The following is a 19,335-nucleotide window of genomic DNA, read 5'->3' as shown; positions in this document are numbered from 1 at the left end:
AGATTTGCTGATACACAATAAAGTATTTTCTGAAATTCTATCATGAACTTGTAAATGCATTTTGTTTTTTCCAAATCATGACATGATATGACCTCTTCTATTTTTGAGACAATTTTGAGACATGTTCCCCAGTCATGTAATGCAGAGACATTGTAAGTAAATAAATTGATGTTATCTGGCGGCACAGACTTTACATAAGATCCTTGCAATGAATATAACAACAGCTCATGTGGGTCATAATAACATCCATGTTTTTCAAGACACATAATTGACATTTCAAATCTCACCCTCCCTCCCTCCCTCCCAAACTAGTTATTTTCATATAGAGCTTCATCAGTTGGGCTATTCCAGTTGATATACATACATCCCTAATGGAAGACAGAAGACATGACCTTACTCTCCCACATAGGGGGTGTAGATTTCAAATGGAGTCTCCTATTCAGGTAACCCCATTTGAAATTCACACTGTGTGGAAGATTAAGATCATGTCTTCCATAGGGGGGGGGGGGATATCAACTGTAATAGCCCATTACTTGTTGGATCAACTTGCGTAAACTTCCATCATGAACAACCTGCAATGCATGCTAGAATTCTCATAATAAAATACTGTTCAATTTTCTTCAAATCAAATTTTCATTTCAATTGGTTTTAAAATGACATTATGTATGACCTGATTTACTCTATATTACTGAGTAATATTTTTACTATTCTACAGAGGCCATTTCTCATTGGTGTGATCAAGAGACACTTACTAAAGCTAATGTTGAGTGGCAAGTTTTCCGTGATTGATGCGCACCGCTAAAAATCGGGGTAAAAAGAACTTACTTGCATTATCTTTTTAGTTGTTTTAAGCCTGCTATCTTTCAAGACGGACTTCATTTTCATTATTTTTACCTCCCATTCTCATTATTTTTTCTTCATTTTTATTTTTCTCAAGGAAAAACATGTTTTCCGCAAATTTCTGTGTTTTCCGTTTTTTCTTAAATTTCGCGGATTTGTCTGTTTTTCCGTGACACAGAAAACTTCCCACTTTAAGCTAATGTTGATATTAATGTAACCCATCATATCAAAAGGAACAATAAGGGCGACATATAGTGTATATACGCCATAGAAGTGACGTTGTATTCGGATTAACTACCATATGGCAATAGATGAATAAAATTTTTGAATATACCACAGCAAGTTGCACTCATCACCTGTCTTCAATCATATAATAGATTGAATACAATACCGCTCTTTTCAAAGAGATTAATCTTACAGGTGCAAGTGATTAGCATTTATTTGACATCTATGGTTCAATGCATCGGTACCGCATGAGCGTTTTAGTGCGGGCGATATAGCCAAAATTGTTTTAATCTATTGCTATGGTAGTTAATCCGATTAACTACATCACTTCTACGGCATATTGAGATACAGGCAAAATAACCTTGCAAAATAAAACAATAAGAATAAAAGTTGCATTTATTGCGATATCTTCAACAGTATTTCTTCAAATTTCACAAATAAGATATCATTTTAAAACTTCCTTTTGATATGATTGATATGATGGGTCACATATATATTCTATTGCACTGAAATATAATAAGAGCTTCTACAGCAGGTGGGTCCAGATAACATCAATGTTTTTAAAGTATAGTTTGATCAGCTCTTAAGAGGTGGGAAATATTAGGCTTTTACCACTATGCCGAAAAGTAGATTCACGTTAAGAGTGATATTACTTGACCTGTCTGGTCTATATTTAGTGTGTTGAAGAAAGTAGACAAAGTGTAGGACTTCAATTAATAATTTGTGATGCTTCTGGCCTGATGTCACAAGACTATTCTCAAAATAAAATATATTGATATTAATCCGCGATGTTAAGCAGGGATGTCATCTTTTTGGAATTGCTTGGCGTGAGACAGAGGCGTATCGGGATTTGCCGACTCCAATGTTCATTTTGAACCATGATTATTTGAGCCACGGCGCTCGAGAATGTGAAAAGCAGGGGGGTTGGTAAGAACATGAGATATTAATGATGTGTGAGATTTTACTAATTGCGTGAGATTTACTACCTAGTCGTGAGATTATACTACCTTGGCGTGATACCGTGAGAAAGTGACCCAATGCGTGAGAGTTGACAGCCCTGGTTATAAGGCCCGTCCAGTTGCTATGGTAACGGGTCACAGGGTCACCCGTGTGACAGCGAATTGATATGTCATACCCAGGGGGCACTCACTAAAAATGGGTGATGGGGATGTGGGGATGTGTGGCCACATTAACCCCCATTTTTCAACTCCCTCTCACCCAATGACCCCCTTTTTGTTTTCCTGTCACCAAAAGACCCTATTTTTTTCAACAATTTTGGGAAAATTTCTGATAATCTCTTACTGAATGACCCCATTTTTTCATTATTTTTCTTCAAATTTTTCAACATTTTTCGAAAAAATAGCAGTGGTGAGTAAAAATGTGAACATGTTTTTGTTCTGACTGGAGAACACATGGTGGGGAAAAAACCTAAGTTTTTGTCTGGAAAATGTCCTCCATTTATGCCCCTGTGGTATACCAAGGTTATTGAATATAGCCTTCAGATCAGGCCTATTATGTATTTCAATATTGGACGCTTTCACATGCCCTGGCTGAAATTTGATACACTTTTGATACGTATGAAAAATGTATGAAATAAAAGGCTTTGAATTGGAACCCTCATTTCATACACTTTTATGTATCAAAACTGTATCAAATTAACATTGCATACACATTTTATACATATCAAAAGTGTATCAAATGCCAAGATAATGTATCAAAAAGTATCAAATGAAATGTATCCTTTCATTTCATACATATTTGATACATAATTATATCAAAAGTGTATCAAATAAGTAACTGTATCAAATCAGGGTTCCAATTTAAACTGTATCAAATTAGCGTTCAAATTTTTATCCTTTCATTTCATACACATTTCATACATAATTTATATCAAAAGTGTATCGAATATGTTACTGTATCAAATGAGGGTTCCAATTTAAACTGTATCAAATTAGCTTTCAAATTTTTATCCTTTCATTTCATACACATTTCATACACATTTCATACATCATTTATATCAAAAGTGTATCGAATATGTTTCTGTATCAAATGAGGGTTCCAATTTAAACTGTATCAAATTAGCATTGAAATTTTTATCCTTTCATTTCATACACATTTCATACATAATTTATATCAAAAGTGTATCGAATATGTTACTGTATCAAATGAGGGTTCCAATTTAAACTGTATCAAATTTTCGTTGAAATTTTTATCCTTTCATTTCATACACATTTCATACATAATTTATATCAAAAGTGTATTGAATATGTTACTGTATCAAATGAGGGTTCCAATTTAAACTGTATCAAATTTGCGTTCAAATTTTTATCCTTTCATTTCATACACATTTCATACATAATTTATATCAAAAGTGTATTGAATATGTTACTGTATCAAATGAGGGTTCCAATTTAAACTGTATCAAATTAACATTCAAATTTTTATCCTTTCATTTCATACACATTTCATACATCATTTATATCAAAAGTGTATCGAATATGTGACTGTATCAAATGAGGGTTCCAATTTAAACTGTATCAAATTAGCATTGAAATTTTTATCCTTTCATTTCAGACACATTTCATACATAATTTATATCAAAAGTGTATCGAATATGTTACTGTATCAAATGAGGGTTCCAATTTAAACTGTATCAAATTTGCGTTCAAATTTTTATCCTTTCATTTCATACACATTTCATACATAATTTATATCAAAAGTGTATTGAATATGTTACTGTATCAAATCAGGGTTCCAATTTAAACTGTATCAAATTAGCGTTCAAATTTTTATCCTTTCATTTCATACACATTTCATACATCATTTATATCAAAAGTGTATCGAATATGTTACTGTATCAAATGAGGGTTCCAATTTAAACTGTATCAAATTAGCATTGAAATTTTTATCCTTTCATTTCATACACATTTCATACATAATTTATATCAAAAGTGTATCGAATATGTTACTGTATCAAATGAGGGTTCCAATTTAAACTGTATCAAATTTTTGTTGAAATTTTTATCCTTTCATTTCATACACATTTCATACATAATTTATATCAAAAGTGTATTGAATATGTTACTGTATCAAATGAGGGTTCCAATTTAAACTGTATCAAATTTGCGTTCAAATTTTATCCTTTCATTTCATACACATTTCATACATCATTTATATCAAAAGTGTATTGAATATGTTACTGTATCAAATCAGGGTTCCAATTTAAACTGTATCAAATTAACATTCAAATTTTTATCCTTTCATTTCATACACATTTCATACATCATTTATATCAAAAGTGTATCGAATATGTTACTGTATCAAATGAGGGTTCCAATTTAAACTGTATCAAATTAGCATTGAAATTTTTATCCTTTCATTTCATACACATTTCATACATCATTTATATCAAAAGTGTATCGAATATGTGACTGTATCAAATGAGGGTTCCAATTTAAACTGTATCAAATTAGCATTGAAATTTTTATCCTTTCATTTCATACACATTTCATACATAATTTATATCAAAAGTGTATCGAATATGTTACTGTATCAAATGAGGGTTCCAATTTAAACTGTATCAAATTTATGTTCAAATTTTTATCCTTTCATTTCATACACATTTCATACATAATTTATATCAAAAGTGTATTGAATATGTTACTGTATCAAATCAGGGTTCCAATTTAAACTGTATCAAATTAGCGTTCAAATTTTTATCCTTTCATTTCATACACATTTCATACATCATTTATATCAAAAGTGTATCGAATATGTTACTGTATCAAATGAGGGTTCCAATTTAAACTGTATCAAATTAGCGTTGAAATTGTTATCCTTTCATTTCATACACATTTCATACGTAATTATATCAAAAGTGTATGAAATATGTAACTGTATCAAATCAGCGTTCCAATTTAAACTGTATCAAATTAGCGTTCAAATTTTATCCTTTCATTTCATACACATTTCATACATAATTATATCAAAAGTGTATGAAATATGTAACTGTATCAAATCAGGGTTCCAATTTAAACTGTATCAAATTAGCGTTGAAATTTTTATCCTTTCATTTCATACATATTTCATACATAATTTATATCAAAAGTGTATCGAATATGTTACTCTATCAAATCAGCGTTCCAATTTAAACTGTATCAAATTAGCGTTGAAATTTTGATCCTTTCATTTCATACACATTTCATACATAATTATATCAAAAGTGTATCAAATATGTCACTGTATGAAATCAGCGTTCCAATTTAAACTGTATCAAATTAGCATTGAAATTCTTATCCTTTCATTTTATACACATTTTATACATAATTATATCAAAAGTGTATCAAATATGTCACTGTATCAAATCAGCGTTCCAATTCTAATGCTGGCCAGCGGGACCGCCCTATTTTTGATACATGCCATTTGATACACTTTTGATATAGTTTTTTGATACACTTTTGATACAGTTTTTTATACACTTTTGATAGTTTTTTGATACACTTTTGATAGTTTTTTGATACACTTTTGATACAGTTCTTTATACACTTTTGATACAGTTTTGATACACTTTTGATACAGTTTTTTATACACTTTTGATACAGTTTTTCAAATTTCAAAATTGGTCCAATCAAGCTCAAATTCAACAAGAATTATCCTTACATGATCTAAACATATTTGCAAACATTAATGACCCCAAAGTGAAGGGGTCAAAGGTCAAATTTTGAAATTAGTCTAATCAAGCTCAAATTCAACACTGCCCTCTACTGCTAATGCTGACCTCTAGCACTTTCCCCATCACGGAGCAGCTCAATGCACTTTCCCCTATCAACGTTCAAAATTACAACGCAATAGGATAAATGTGTGAGAAAGTCTTGCAAAAAAGAAGCAAAACCCAACCAAAATGGAATATACATACATCAGAGGGCCTGCTTGGAATGCAGTGCTTGTCACTGAAGTTGTTACCCGCAATAAAGAGACAAAAAGGCTACCAATAACATCTACTATACAGGCATGTGCTATATTCATGCTTAATACATATACATTGAGGCCCTATATATAATATATAGTAAGCTTACCTTATCAGAACAAAGTCAGATATTTCCTCTTTAATCACAGTCCCTGATTACAACTACATTGTAACCTAATGTGCAGTCTACAAGCATGTTTGTATCTTCATCATGATAAATAAAACACCATAATTTGCTCTAAAATACAGTACATTTCCAAATGCAAATCCTGGTGTTAACTGCATACATGCCACATGGGCAAATTTGAAAATGATGAGTCATTATCTAGACATGTGATCAGTTATTGATACAGTTTTGATACACTACAAAAGGTCAGTTTATGAAAGCCCAATTTGATACACTTTTGATATACCTCTAGCCACCCAAAATAAACTAAGTCCAATTTAATACGCTTTTGATACACTATAGGCAGCCAGAATTTGACCAAGTCCAATTTGATACACTTTTGATATACCTCTAGCCACCAAAAATTAACTAAGTTCAATTTGATACACTTTACATACACTAAAAAACAGGCAAAGTCCAATTTAATACACTTTTGATACACTGTATGCAGCCAGAATTTGACTAAGTCTAATTTGATACACTTTTGATATACATCTAGCACCAAAAAGTTCACTTTGATACACTTTACATACACTGAAAAACTGCAAAGTCCAATTTGATACACTTTTGATACACCACAAGCATGGCCAAAATTAACTAAGTTCAAATTTGATACACTTTTGATACATTTTTGATACAGTTAGGTGGTATTTGATACAGTTTTGATACCTTATATTTTCAGTTGATACATTTTCAATACACCCTTTGTATATCAAAACTGTATTAAATTGCTGTTTGATACAGTTTTAATACACTTTGATACACTTTTGATACACTTCTTGCTGTATAGAATTTCTGCTAGGGTGAGTTTGTTCCAATTTTGCATGTTAAAATGGACAAAATAATGAGGTTAATAATTCAGAAACCCACATACAGGCATCAACATCGGAGGGGATGATTGTATGGACCATCCCCTTTGGGGTGGGTGGATTTACACATCATTATACCATATTTCAACCTGATGTGGAGGTGACATCAGTGCGCATTTCATTCAGCATTGTTTCAAATCGCCAGCGTTCACTCAAAACGCTGGCGTAGTAGCATACACGCGTACATGCTTAAAGACACCACATAGATGCATACACAGCTGCTTCAATGCGTTGACATCACTGCCACATCAGGGTGAAAAATGGTACAGTGGCGTAGCGCGGGTCATCACATTCATTGGGGGGCACCGACCATGATTGGGGGGCACCAGGTCTGATTGGGGGGGGGCACAATTTTCCTATGGGATTTTTTTGCCCCTATGACGCTATGCCACTGAAATGGTAGGCCTATAGTGACACATGCCCTACCCCTTTAGGGCACCCACAGGTTTATTCCTATGCAATCCCTGCTTACAATCTACACCTGTGCCCTACATTTCCTGGATGGGATTAGTGACAACATAAGGCACATGGGCATTGCCATCAGGGCAAAGAAGCGGTCTTTTAGGTGACTAGTAAGTTCAGCAGGATAGTCAATGGAACATCTCCTGGGACATCTTCACACATTCAAATTAGGCAAATGATACATAAACTTTTTGTAGAGCACATAAATCATCACCGTGAACAAAATCTAAATATTGCAATAAAACTGTGCATACTCACGTCTTGGCCAGTTAAAAAGCAGAGCCATGCTGATTCTTCTTTCCTTGAACGATTTACTAGGTAACTTTAATCGATAGTAAAGAGACCGTAAGGCAGCTAACTGATCTGGACGTACTTTACCTTGTATTTTCTGTATACTCTCCTTGCTGATAAGCACAGGTGGATAACCGTATTGCAAGGATAGATAGATGTTGTTAGCCAAACTCAACTGGATCAGTCATGATCATCACTTTGCTCACATGGTGCACGCCACCGTGTTATGCATTTTATTTAGTCTCGACTTTTTTGATGGCGCTCTGCTCATTTAATATTTAATATCATTTAATGGACTCATTCCAGTAGGTGCATTCCGGGGACTCAATCAAGGGGTAGAAAGCAACACACATTGTACCATGCTATAAGGGGTAGATAGCAATACACACCGCACCATAAATACTGTGCTATCAGGGGTAGATAGCACACTGTAACATGCATACTGTGCTATCAGGGAGTAGATAGCAACACGCACTGCAACATAATACTGTGCTATGATGCTATCAGGGGTAGATAGAAACACACACTGCACCATACATACCGTAAAACCTCGTCTACAAGCATATATAGTGTTTTTGATGAAAGCTAAATTAATACGATACATGGGTAAATATGCCAATACAATAGATTGGTCTTACAATAATACTTGTTTGTATATGCTCGTTCATTTGTTCAAATTCAATAATGGCGCCTGGATTAATTTAGCTTTAATCAGAAGCACTCTATATGCTTGTAGACGGGGTTTTACGGTACTGTATTATCAGGGGTAGATAGCAACACGCACTGCAACATAATACTGTGCTATCAGGGGTAGATAGCAACATACACTGTACCATACATATGCTATCTGGGGTAGATAGCAGCACACACCGCACCATAAATACTGTGCTATCAGAGGTAGATAGAAACACACCACACCATATATACTATCAGGGGTAGATAGAAACACACACCGCACCATATATACTGTGCTATCAGGGGTAGATAGCAACGCACACTGCAACATTCAAACTGTGCTATCAGGGGTAGATCATAAACACACACATAATTATATACATACTGTTTTATCAGGGGTAGATAGCAACACACACTGCAACATAATACTGTGCTATCAGGGGTAGATAGCACACTGTAACATGCATACTGTGCTATCAGGGGGTAGATAGCAACACGTACTGCAACATAATACTGTGCTATCAGGGGTAGATAGAAACACACACTGCACCATACATGCTGTATTATCAGGGGTAGATAGAAACACACACCGCACCATATATACTGTGCTATCAGGGGTAGATATAGACTATGCCATAGTCTATTTTTGATGTTAATTATGATGAAAGCATTCAGTTGAACTCGAAATTATACTGATATTAATTACATCAAAATACTAGTATAAAATTGTTATGAAAAAGTTTATATAATGCAGTTTAATTTGTACATATCAAATGAAACAAAAAATTATCCCTGCAGCTGAAATGGGATCGCCCTCGTGAGGTCATAATTGGGTGCCTTGTTTGGTACCAGGAGGGCCAATCACGGCCATTTTGTTGGCTAAGGCCATTCTCTGTCAGTTTTTCTGCAAGAACGGACGCAGAAATTTTTTATTCAACTATAAGACAATGAATAGGCCGTCACAGCTTAAAAAAAAGTGGGTAGTGGTGAATCCAACGGATGTGGATACAAAACACATCAAGGATACCTCGAATATGAACAACTGGAAAGAAAAAAAGCAAGTAAGCTTACAGGTTACAGCACATCACACCACATGAAATGAATTGTGACGGTACAATGAACAGTCCGGAGTTGTTTGTATAACTCGATAAAACTTTCGTGGTCGATTGTCTAAACAGTGATCCGAGGAAGTCAGGCATGTATGAGTACTATTGATTGGGATTGCCGGACTGGTGGTATGGAATAATTCTAATGTGTTGAAATGTTGTATAAGCGAGATCTTAGCGCTATTACATTTGTCAGAAGAGAGACTACATTTATCCTATGCTTGTAAGCGGTGGCAACAGCCGATGGCCAAATAGAGTATTTGTATTTTGCGTCAACAGTGAATAAACACGGTGAGAAATTTGCTTTCAAAATTGTCAAACGTGGTCGTCTACATGTATACATATATGTACATTATTAATGGTAACATAGACCACTGAATCACGGTAGTATATAGCCGGGGGGGTCACTGGGTTATGGTTTTTGAACTCATAAATATTTATAAATCATGCAGGTAGTGGAATGGAAAATGCGTGAAATTAAGGGAAAGCAAAGTTTTGATCCATTTCTATGTTCATCATAATTATATTAGGCAGTCTGAAGGAACACAATCTGTTTCTGTTCTGGTTTGAAATTGAAAGTGGTTCAAAATTTTTGTTCTGAATTGGAAAATCTCTCTTGGTATTTAATAGCCATATGAGTGAAGTTAGCACATGTTATCATCATGGGGTGGACACGTGATGCTTTGTCTTGGTAAAATTATAATAGGCCTAGTCATATGAGGGAATTTAATCGTCATTTTCAAAATTTGTATCGCAATCATCATGGCATTGGACACGTGATGCTCACTCTTGGTATATAAAAGCCATAATTTATGAGTGAATTTAATTGTCAATTTCAATCTTTTGGCAACATGGTTCAAACATTTTGTTCTGAATTGGAAAATCTGTCTTTGTATATAATAACCATATGAGTGATTTTAATTTCAATCCGTTTAGCGCAATCATGATGGGCGTAGACACGTGATGCTCTCTCTGGGTAAAGTTATTATAATAGTCATAATATGAGTGAATTTCATGGTCAATTTATCGCAATCATCATCATGGCCGTAAACGCGTGCTTCTCTCTCTTGGTATATAAAAACCATATGAGTGAATTTAATTGTCAAATTCAATTTTTTGTAGCGCAAGCATCATGACGTGGACACAGGATGCTCTAATTTTGGAAGCCATCCGGGTTTCCATTTGGATAAAACGAATCACAACAAAAAAGAAGTAACTTCAACGCTGTCGTCTATGTCGTCTATGAAAAACAAAACGGCCTTTAAAAATAAATAGATAAATAAATAAATTTTAAAAAAATGAATAAAAAATGGATTTAATTATGTGTTTTTTACATTTATTACAAGTTCAATCCAAGGTTGTCGGAGTTCAAATAGATTAATAAAGGAGTTGAATTGTTGAATATATTGGATGTCATTTATAGACAGGCATGTATTATACACAAAGTAATATGGCTTTGCTGGCAGAATTTGCTTTCTCTTTTTCTGTCTTTTAATTCACTGCAGGTCATGTGGTTACTTCGAGACAGGTGGTAGAAGGAGGACATCTTGCGGGATCTGCAACAGAAAGTCGTAATTACCATGCCTATGACAGTGGATGGAGTATATTTTGAATCGTAACCTGGCTCTATGGGGAGGAACGATCTTTGTTAGAGCACAAGTATGATGGAAACGGTAACTTCTCTAATGGTGACATTTTATTGTGTATAACAGCTAACTACATTTAGAGCATGTACAGATAACGAAGAATCTTCATCTACATGTACATTAGATACAGTGTATCCTTGAAAGAGAGTATTGTTGCACCTTAATATGGCGAGGAAGCGAACCAAAATGCTAGTGGTGAACGGGAAGATTATATATTATACAGTTCTTCATGCGAGTAAAAATAGCATAAGCAAAGCTCTGTATGCTAACAAGTCCATGTCAAAAATGCTTCTACGAATGGAGCTGCAATAAAGGATAGAGGAAGATCATTCCATAGTTTGATGGAAATGCCAAAATTTATTTTGTACCACTGATTGGGCTTATATTATTCTTGGGCAATATGTCCATGTCAAATAATACAAGAAACAGATGAAGGAAGCGGTGGATGTCAAAAATGCTTCTACGAATGGAGCTGCAATAAAGGATAGAGGAAGATCATTCCATAGCTTGATGGAAATGCCAAAATTTATTTTGTACGACTGATTGGGCTTATATTATTCTTGGGCAATATGTCCATGTCAAATAATACAAGAAACAGATGAAGGAAGCGGTTGCAGGAAACTGCAGAATTATCTTGGTGTCATCAATGGATCATTTTAGTGATAAAATGTCATACATTAAATGCTGAAGCGATCTGAAGGCAATTGAAGTAAGTGGATTTATCTCGGAGTAGCTAATTAACCAAACTCGTTGCTGCATGAATTATCTTTTAGGTGTCATAGCACATCAGACAACTTGACTTTTGCTAGTTGGAGAAATAACGGCAAACTTTTGCTAGTTGGAAAAAGAACCCTAAATTCTATGGGGTAGAATTCAAATTGAAGTGAAATATTGCTCATCATATCAAACTTTTATAGATGTTCATATTAATAAAACAAGGGAAATGTGTGTATTTGCAGATAGGGTGCGGAGGTGCAGAGTCCGAATAAAACTTATTTACTGGGGGAAAAATTATTCATCAAGTAAATTATTGCAAATTGGCAATGCTTTCAATCAAATTACCTTTTACACTATACTTTTGTCACCTAACTATTCTCCGACACAGGTTGGGGGTAGTCTGTTAACATAGGCAGAAGGAAATGCATATAATATATTACCTATTGTTAATGGCTAGTCGAGCGGTTATTACCAAATGTTTCTGTATCTATCAAACAAAGACTGGATCTTCATTATCATCAAGTTAAGCATGTGTGTGATTAAATGTTGTAATAATTGTATCTATCAAACAAAGAGAATAATTTGTCATTAATTGAATTACAGTTTCATCTATTATGGCATACTTATAATTTCACCGCCTCGTAAGTTTCGCTTATAGACTGTAGGTAGTTACTATCAGAGGCATAAGGATATGCATATAACATATTACATATAGTTAATGGCTACATTGAGTAGAGGATTATTATGAAATTATCAAAACAAATTCATGGTAAATGATTTCTTATTCGTATCTATCAAACGAAGTCCAGAACTCTTGTACATTATTATTATGTTTTCATGGTTTCAGTATAGTAAGGTGTGTATATGAGTTCTATCATGCGTAATTTTTTATGTATACTATTTTGTTCAGCATGTAGGCCCTATTTTTTTTTTTTTTATTTAGTGGGTGTATTTTAAGATTCTGTGCAGCGCCGCGCTTTGAGGATGTTTTTTACATCGTGGGGCGCTTTATAAATCCCATGTATTATTATTAAATTGCAGTTAAATTAAGCACCTTTTGTCCTAGTAGATATTCACTGATAGACCAGGGGTAGTCATTTAAAGAAGCAAAAAGAATTTCATATAACATAATTAATGTACATTGCTATAAGAGGGTTATCAAGTTTGGTAAAACAAATGGTTTTCTTTTTGTACCTATCAAACAAAGAACAATTCTTCATTATTATTAACTTTGGTAAATCAAAGTTATGATTTTAAACGTACTGTAGGACAGATTCGTTCACCATGTATGGCAAATTGACCTTATAGTTTCATTTATCGGTAAATTGGTCACTAAAACATTTGTCCTAGTTGGTATGTACAAATAGGCTATGTGTAGTCCGAAACAGACGGAAATTCATAGATTATAGTAATGTTTTTCGGTATGTCAGTGTTTTAAATAGGTTATCACCTAGTTGTTACTCCTGAAGCAGAAGGAAATTCACAATTTTACAATGGTAACTCGTTAATAAGTAATAGTAGGCCTATTAAGCTACTAAAACACTCATTCATGATAATTGACAGTGGTCAAAAGATGAGAAGTAGACACTCACTCGACAGTAGCATAATTATCTCATCTCACATGTTCAGAAGGAAGGAAATTTAAATAATTCAAAACAATCCTTGTGAAGTTATAATAGTCAGTGGGTTTTGTTGTTTTCTTTTCGGGGTTTTCTCGTACGTGGATGTACCAGATGGCCAAAACAAAGCATTGGCAGGCATTCTTTTCCACTAGTACTGCATAAGAATGCTCACTAGGTAGGACTGTTGATCCAATCAGTCAAGTTAAATCCTAAACTTTTAGCACCAACATTCGTCACCACCAACAATGGCAGGTTTATAAGTTGGGACAAACTATTTTAAGAACACTATAAGGAGATCATAAACAAGGAAGGAAAGACAGCCAAGAGCTCGCCTTATTTGTAAAGCATAAAAATCTCGAGGGGGGGGGGCGGGGGGGGGGGTGGTTTGGCAATTTCCTTGCATGTGATGACAAGGAACTTGGGTGGCAGTTTTTGGATCATTTTTCTAAAATGATCGATTTAATGTACAGAATTATACATGTACTACATTAATAAATTCGATTTAGTAGTTCCAATATCCGGAGGTATCTACCTACTGGGTATTTGGCATGGGTATATTTACCGATGTCCACTATGTAATTTGAATATGAATATAATAGGAAAATGAGAAAGGTATCAGCCATTTAATTTCTTTTGACGCGCTAGATGACTGCCTAGCGAATTCATGTAAGTCCGCGGCATTTTATATTCTCTCCATTGGTATTATGGAGCTTTTATTTCCTCCTCCGAGGAGATGATCGTGTAGAGGATGGCCTAGCGAAATATTTGTCCATTGGTATATGGAGCTTTTCCTCCTCGATAAGGAGTTGATCGCTAGATGAGTGCCTAGCAAAATAGTTCCCAGTGTGTTAAGGGGAACTCTGGGTTATAGGCGCAACAAGCTTCCCAGTAATTGTTGGGAGGCTCGGTCGGGTATTTACTCCGTTCGAAAAAGTTGTCCAGAAATCATTATTATTTGGCTGATTCAGGAATTTTCTAAAAACATTGCTTGAATAAATTATGCGTTCTTTCTGAATGGCTGACCAGAGGCCCAAATTTTGGTGTAAGTGTTTTCGTCATTTCAGTGTCTGGGGATAATGCAGTTTAATTTGTACATATCAAATGAAACAAAAAATTATCCCTGCAGCTGAAATGGGATCGCCCTCGTGAGGTCATAATTGGGTGCCTTGTTTGGTATCAGGAGGGCCAATCACGGCCATTTTGTTGGCTAAGGCCATTCTCTGTCAGTTTTTCAGCAAGAACGGACGCAGAAATTTTTTATCCCACCCACCACTCCCCATATGTAATATTTGATATCTGTTTAAAATTGATTTCAAGAGTTTGATAGTGGGTCATAAAATTTGAGTCTCGCAGTAGTGAGACAAGTACATATAAAGTGTCGGTCTTCAAATTAAAAGGTAATTAGGAATGAGATGAAATACGAAGGAGAAATGTAAATATATTCGATTGAGAGTTCTCCGAATTTGAATAATATTCTAATTACATTGAGGTTTGTTGAGTTACATAGTAGTACGACTATTGTATACGGGTGTGAGAGTGTGCGTGAGTATATCACTTTAGGTTCAGTTTCTATCTCAGCACTCAGCAACACATTCTATTCGGTTGCGCAGTTGTATTTTTTTTAAATTCTATTTTGTATAATGTGTTCACTCTAATGTGTCTTCAGAAGCATTAACAAAATCGATACAATTGGTACCACTTCAGTCTTAGGTGGTAATACCCTTCAGTCTTAGGTCGAGTAATTTTAATTATAGCAGGACGGGAGGAATTAACACCAGGTTGGCATGGGATAGCTAGACAGGGGCCAAGTACTATGCCCTCAGATTTTCTTGTTCATCAAAGTATAAATAAAAAATGAAATATTGGGTTCAAGTTTTTATGAGGTTGCGCAGCCGGCTGGTTATCGCGTTAATTTCTGTGTTAAAGGCTGCCTTTTGTGTTAGACATGGTATCCTAGTTATGTATTCGAGAAAAAAAAATCATAAATGTGCAGAGTATGGCACTGTGTTTGCTTGGCGTTGGCAGCGAAAAATAACGGGTTTTGCAATTAACTCCTTCAACATGTTCAAATCGGGTTAATGGTCCACTGTGGTGAAGAGGCCTCAACCGTAAAATTCAGAGGCTCTTCAAATAATCATGTAACCCACCCTCCAAGTCGGGTTATAATAACTTATTTGTGGTCTGAGAACCTTTGTTAGAAACCTTTGCTAATGTTGTTTTTCTTTTGTTTTATTAACTATTTGGGATTTAACTTTGTCTTAATTAATGTTGTAGCTCTGTTTATCAATGACTTCTAATTTACATGCTGATCCATCACCAGCCATGTTAATTCCAGCATTAGTCAGGTAAATTGGATTTGAGGATTCAGATGTCTTTTAAGTATCTTTTTGTGTTTCCATCAGGTGTAAAAACCACACCCTCTTAAGTAGGCATTGGCTTCCAATTTTAACATGTTTAAAGAGCTACTTAAGATTCATCTATGTATGCAGGTTTAAGATTAGACATGTTTGATACTCAAGTTGAAGTGACATTTCCAAGTAGATTAGTTGTACTTGGAAATCTGTTAAGTTTGGTTTATTGATTCTAAATAATAGGGTTTGATGAGTTTTAAGTGTTTGTAATTTGTAGGATTGAATCATACAATGAGTAAGTCTCGGATAGAGTAATTGATAAGGGGTGGAGTTAAATAAGTTTAGGCCTCTGTATCACTTGTGTTTTCCATTAAAGTATATGATTATAATTAACTGTAAAGTGTAAGTTTAATGTTGGTAAAAGAGATGGTCAGTGATAGCTGATCTGATTATTAAAATATTTTGGGTTCTAAAGCACTTCCATCATAGCTTCCATCAAGGCAACATCTATCGTATCCATCTAGCTGATATCCATCATAAATTAAAGGACCAGTATATATAATAATTATCTGCATTTATATTGTGTGTTTACTGTTTTGCGTCATATTTCTTTACTTGGACTTCGCCAGAATAACGCCCCTACGATCAATTGTTGAATTTTATTTTTAAAACTTTAACTTAACCAACAAACCAGTATCACTTAAAGTGATCAGAAGTTAGAGTTTGTTACATTGGCGCCCAACCGGTGGGGCTAAGTGAGTTGTCACTTGGCGAACTGAGATATCAACATTTTGGTCAGGGCACCTACGACCCGTATTTTGGATATCCATCATGCCTGATTTACACGCACGGCTAGGACAGTTGAGAGAGAAGTTAGATATCTTCGTCAACAGATCAACAGCAACCATTTCAACCGTCCTCGACAGCGGTCATCTATTCCACAGCAACGTGATGTTATTGCCTATCGTGTTACTGGTCACGTTAAGTGGTTTAATGTAAGGCAAGGATATGGTTTCATTACTCGCGATGATACTTGTGAAGATGTTTTTGTGTACAAACGAGGTATCGCAAAGAACAATCCAGCTAAATTGTTTCCCAGTGTTGGAGATGGTGAGGTTGTTGAGTTTGATATAATATTTGTACCTGGACGTACTCCGGAAGCAGACAATGTTACTGGACCTAATGGTGCTTGTGTGTTGGGAAGTGAACACTCCCCCAATATTGTTGCTTATGAAGATAATATCCCATCGGAGTCCATTGCATTGAGTAACAGTTGCAGTAATGATGGAGACAAGAACAATGAATGTGAAGAACTGACCGATAATAGCACTGGTGAAAATAGTAAGACTACTGCTGATAACCTTCATGATCAGTGTGATCACAAAAGTGTATGCGATGTTGAACCTGAAATTTGCAATGAGAATCATAGTGAACATGATGAATGTGTAGTACCTCAAGAAAGCAGTGCAGAACTTAATGTGGTATCATGTCAGCAGTTAAACATTCATGTGGATGAACATTTAAAAAGATTAAAACTTGAAGCTGAAGACATCTCTTCAGCGCCTCACCAGTTACTCGAGAAATTTATGTTAGAATTCTTGCAATTTCAGCAAAAATATCTACAATTTTATAGTACTATGCATGTTCATCTTGATTCTTGTGATATACCAACTTCATCAAATATGTCCAAGTCACCATGTCCATCTGAAGCTGAAGACATCTCTGCAGCGACTCGCCAGTTAGTCCAGAAAATATCAGGCGAATTCATGCAATTTTCAGAAAAATGCCTGCCATTTTATTTTTCTATGAAGGTTCATCTTGATGCATCTGACGCTGATTAGTGGCCCCATTTGAAGGTATTGTTTCAGGTATACGATGATGGGAAACTTTGACAACATTGATCACATCAAGAGCTGAAGTGACTGTATGACTTTAAATTGACATGATAATGGACTATGGACTTATTGTGTGAATAAATTAAATGTCTTTAATTCAAGCATGGATTCTGAAATTGTTAAGCTATTATGATGAAGTATATTGTGGCGTTTTTTCATGAAGACAGTCAGTGTTTAGATTTTTTGTTTCCAATTAAAAAAAATACATGATTTGGTAAGTAATTGGCATTGTTTGTTATGAAGTTCACCAAATTTATGCACAATTGGCATGATTGGGAAAGAGTTTGATTTCTGATGTTCCCGTGATTATTATGGTAAACGTGTCTCATTATTTGTGTGATATAATCTTTTGGTATTCATTAGCGGTTATCGCATGTTGAAAATTGTAGGCCATAAGAAGCTATAAGATAAAGTGAGTTTCATGTGATGTGGCACACTGTGTTAAGAGTCTTGAAATTTAGTGATTTGTGAGATATTTCACTCAGCCATGTTGGTAGACATGCATCATGTTTGTCCATGTAGTGCACGACAGGACAAAACTTAGTAGATGATGATGTTTGGTTGTGTTTTTCAAAATTTTCCTTTGATGCCATCGGAAAATATGACTGGCAGTGTTTTAGAGTTAAATTTAATTAACTTCGAGCTATTTTGCTAAATCATGTACCTGTGTGTTTGGCTAAAATCACAGGTGAGCTTGATTTATATACATGTAGTTTGCCACATTTACTGAATGTTGTAGTTGTATAAATTGTACTATCGAAGTAGAAGTCAATTTTGAAGCACAGAATGAGTTTGGGTTGTAATTAAGACTGTTGCAACTGCACAATTCACATTAATTTGATCAAAATAAGCATGAGTTCTTTTTAGACCGAAGCAGATGATGTCCATGAACTAGCTATCAGTTCATGAGGACTTGATTCAAACTTTATACAGTAGTTGTAACTTTTGTGTGTAGTTAATTGGTGTGTTTAATTGAGAAGATTTGTTTTAAAAAAATCAATCCAGTCAAGTTTGATGTCATGATTTTTTTTCTTTAAAAGAGGGGAGAATGTAACCCACCCTCCAAGTCGGGTTATAATAACTTATTTGTGGTCTGAGAACCTTTGTTAGAAACCTTTGCTAATGTTGTTTTTCTTTTGTTTAATTAACTATTTGGGATTTAACTTTGTCTTAATTAATGTTGTAGCTCTGTTTATCAATGACTTCTAATTTACATGCTGATCCATCACCAGCCATGTTAATTCCAGCATTAGTCAGGTAAATTGGATTTGAGGATTCAGATGTCTTTTAAGTATCTTTTTGTGTTTCCATCAGGTGTAAAAACCACACCCTCTTAAGTAGGCATTGGCTTCCAATTTTAACATGTTTAAAGAGCTACTTAAGATTCATCTATGTATGCAGGTTTAAGATTAGACATGTTTGATACTCAAGTTGAAGTGACATTTCCAAGTAGATTAGTTGTACTTGGAAATCTGTTAAGTTTGGTTTATTGATTCTAAATAAT

At 34.7% G+C, this 19,335-nt stretch overlaps 1 protein-coding gene across 1 annotated transcript in view; it reads right to left on the bottom strand.

Annotated features, from left to right (window-relative positions):
* LOC140149945 (uncharacterized) overlaps window positions 1-7,927 on the bottom strand; it is a 145,702-nt gene extending 137,775 nt beyond the window's left edge. The window contains exon 1 of the mRNA XM_072171955.1: window positions 7,787-7,927. Coding sequence (XP_072028056.1) covers window positions 7,787-7,814 — 28 coding nt within the window. The 5' untranslated portion in view covers window positions 7,815-7,927. The remainder of the gene's footprint in view (window positions 1-7,786) is intronic.
* Between the last annotated feature and the right edge of the window lie 11,408 nt (window positions 7,928-19,335).

The sequence above is a fragment of the Amphiura filiformis genome, chromosome 4, assembly GCF_039555335.1.
Source record: "Amphiura filiformis chromosome 4, Afil_fr2py, whole genome shotgun sequence".
Taxonomy (NCBI): domain Eukaryota; kingdom Metazoa; phylum Echinodermata; class Ophiuroidea; order Amphilepidida; family Amphiuridae; genus Amphiura; species Amphiura filiformis.
The sequence above is the reverse complement of the archived record's forward strand: the minus strand, read 5'-3'. Positions and strand labels throughout refer to the sequence as shown.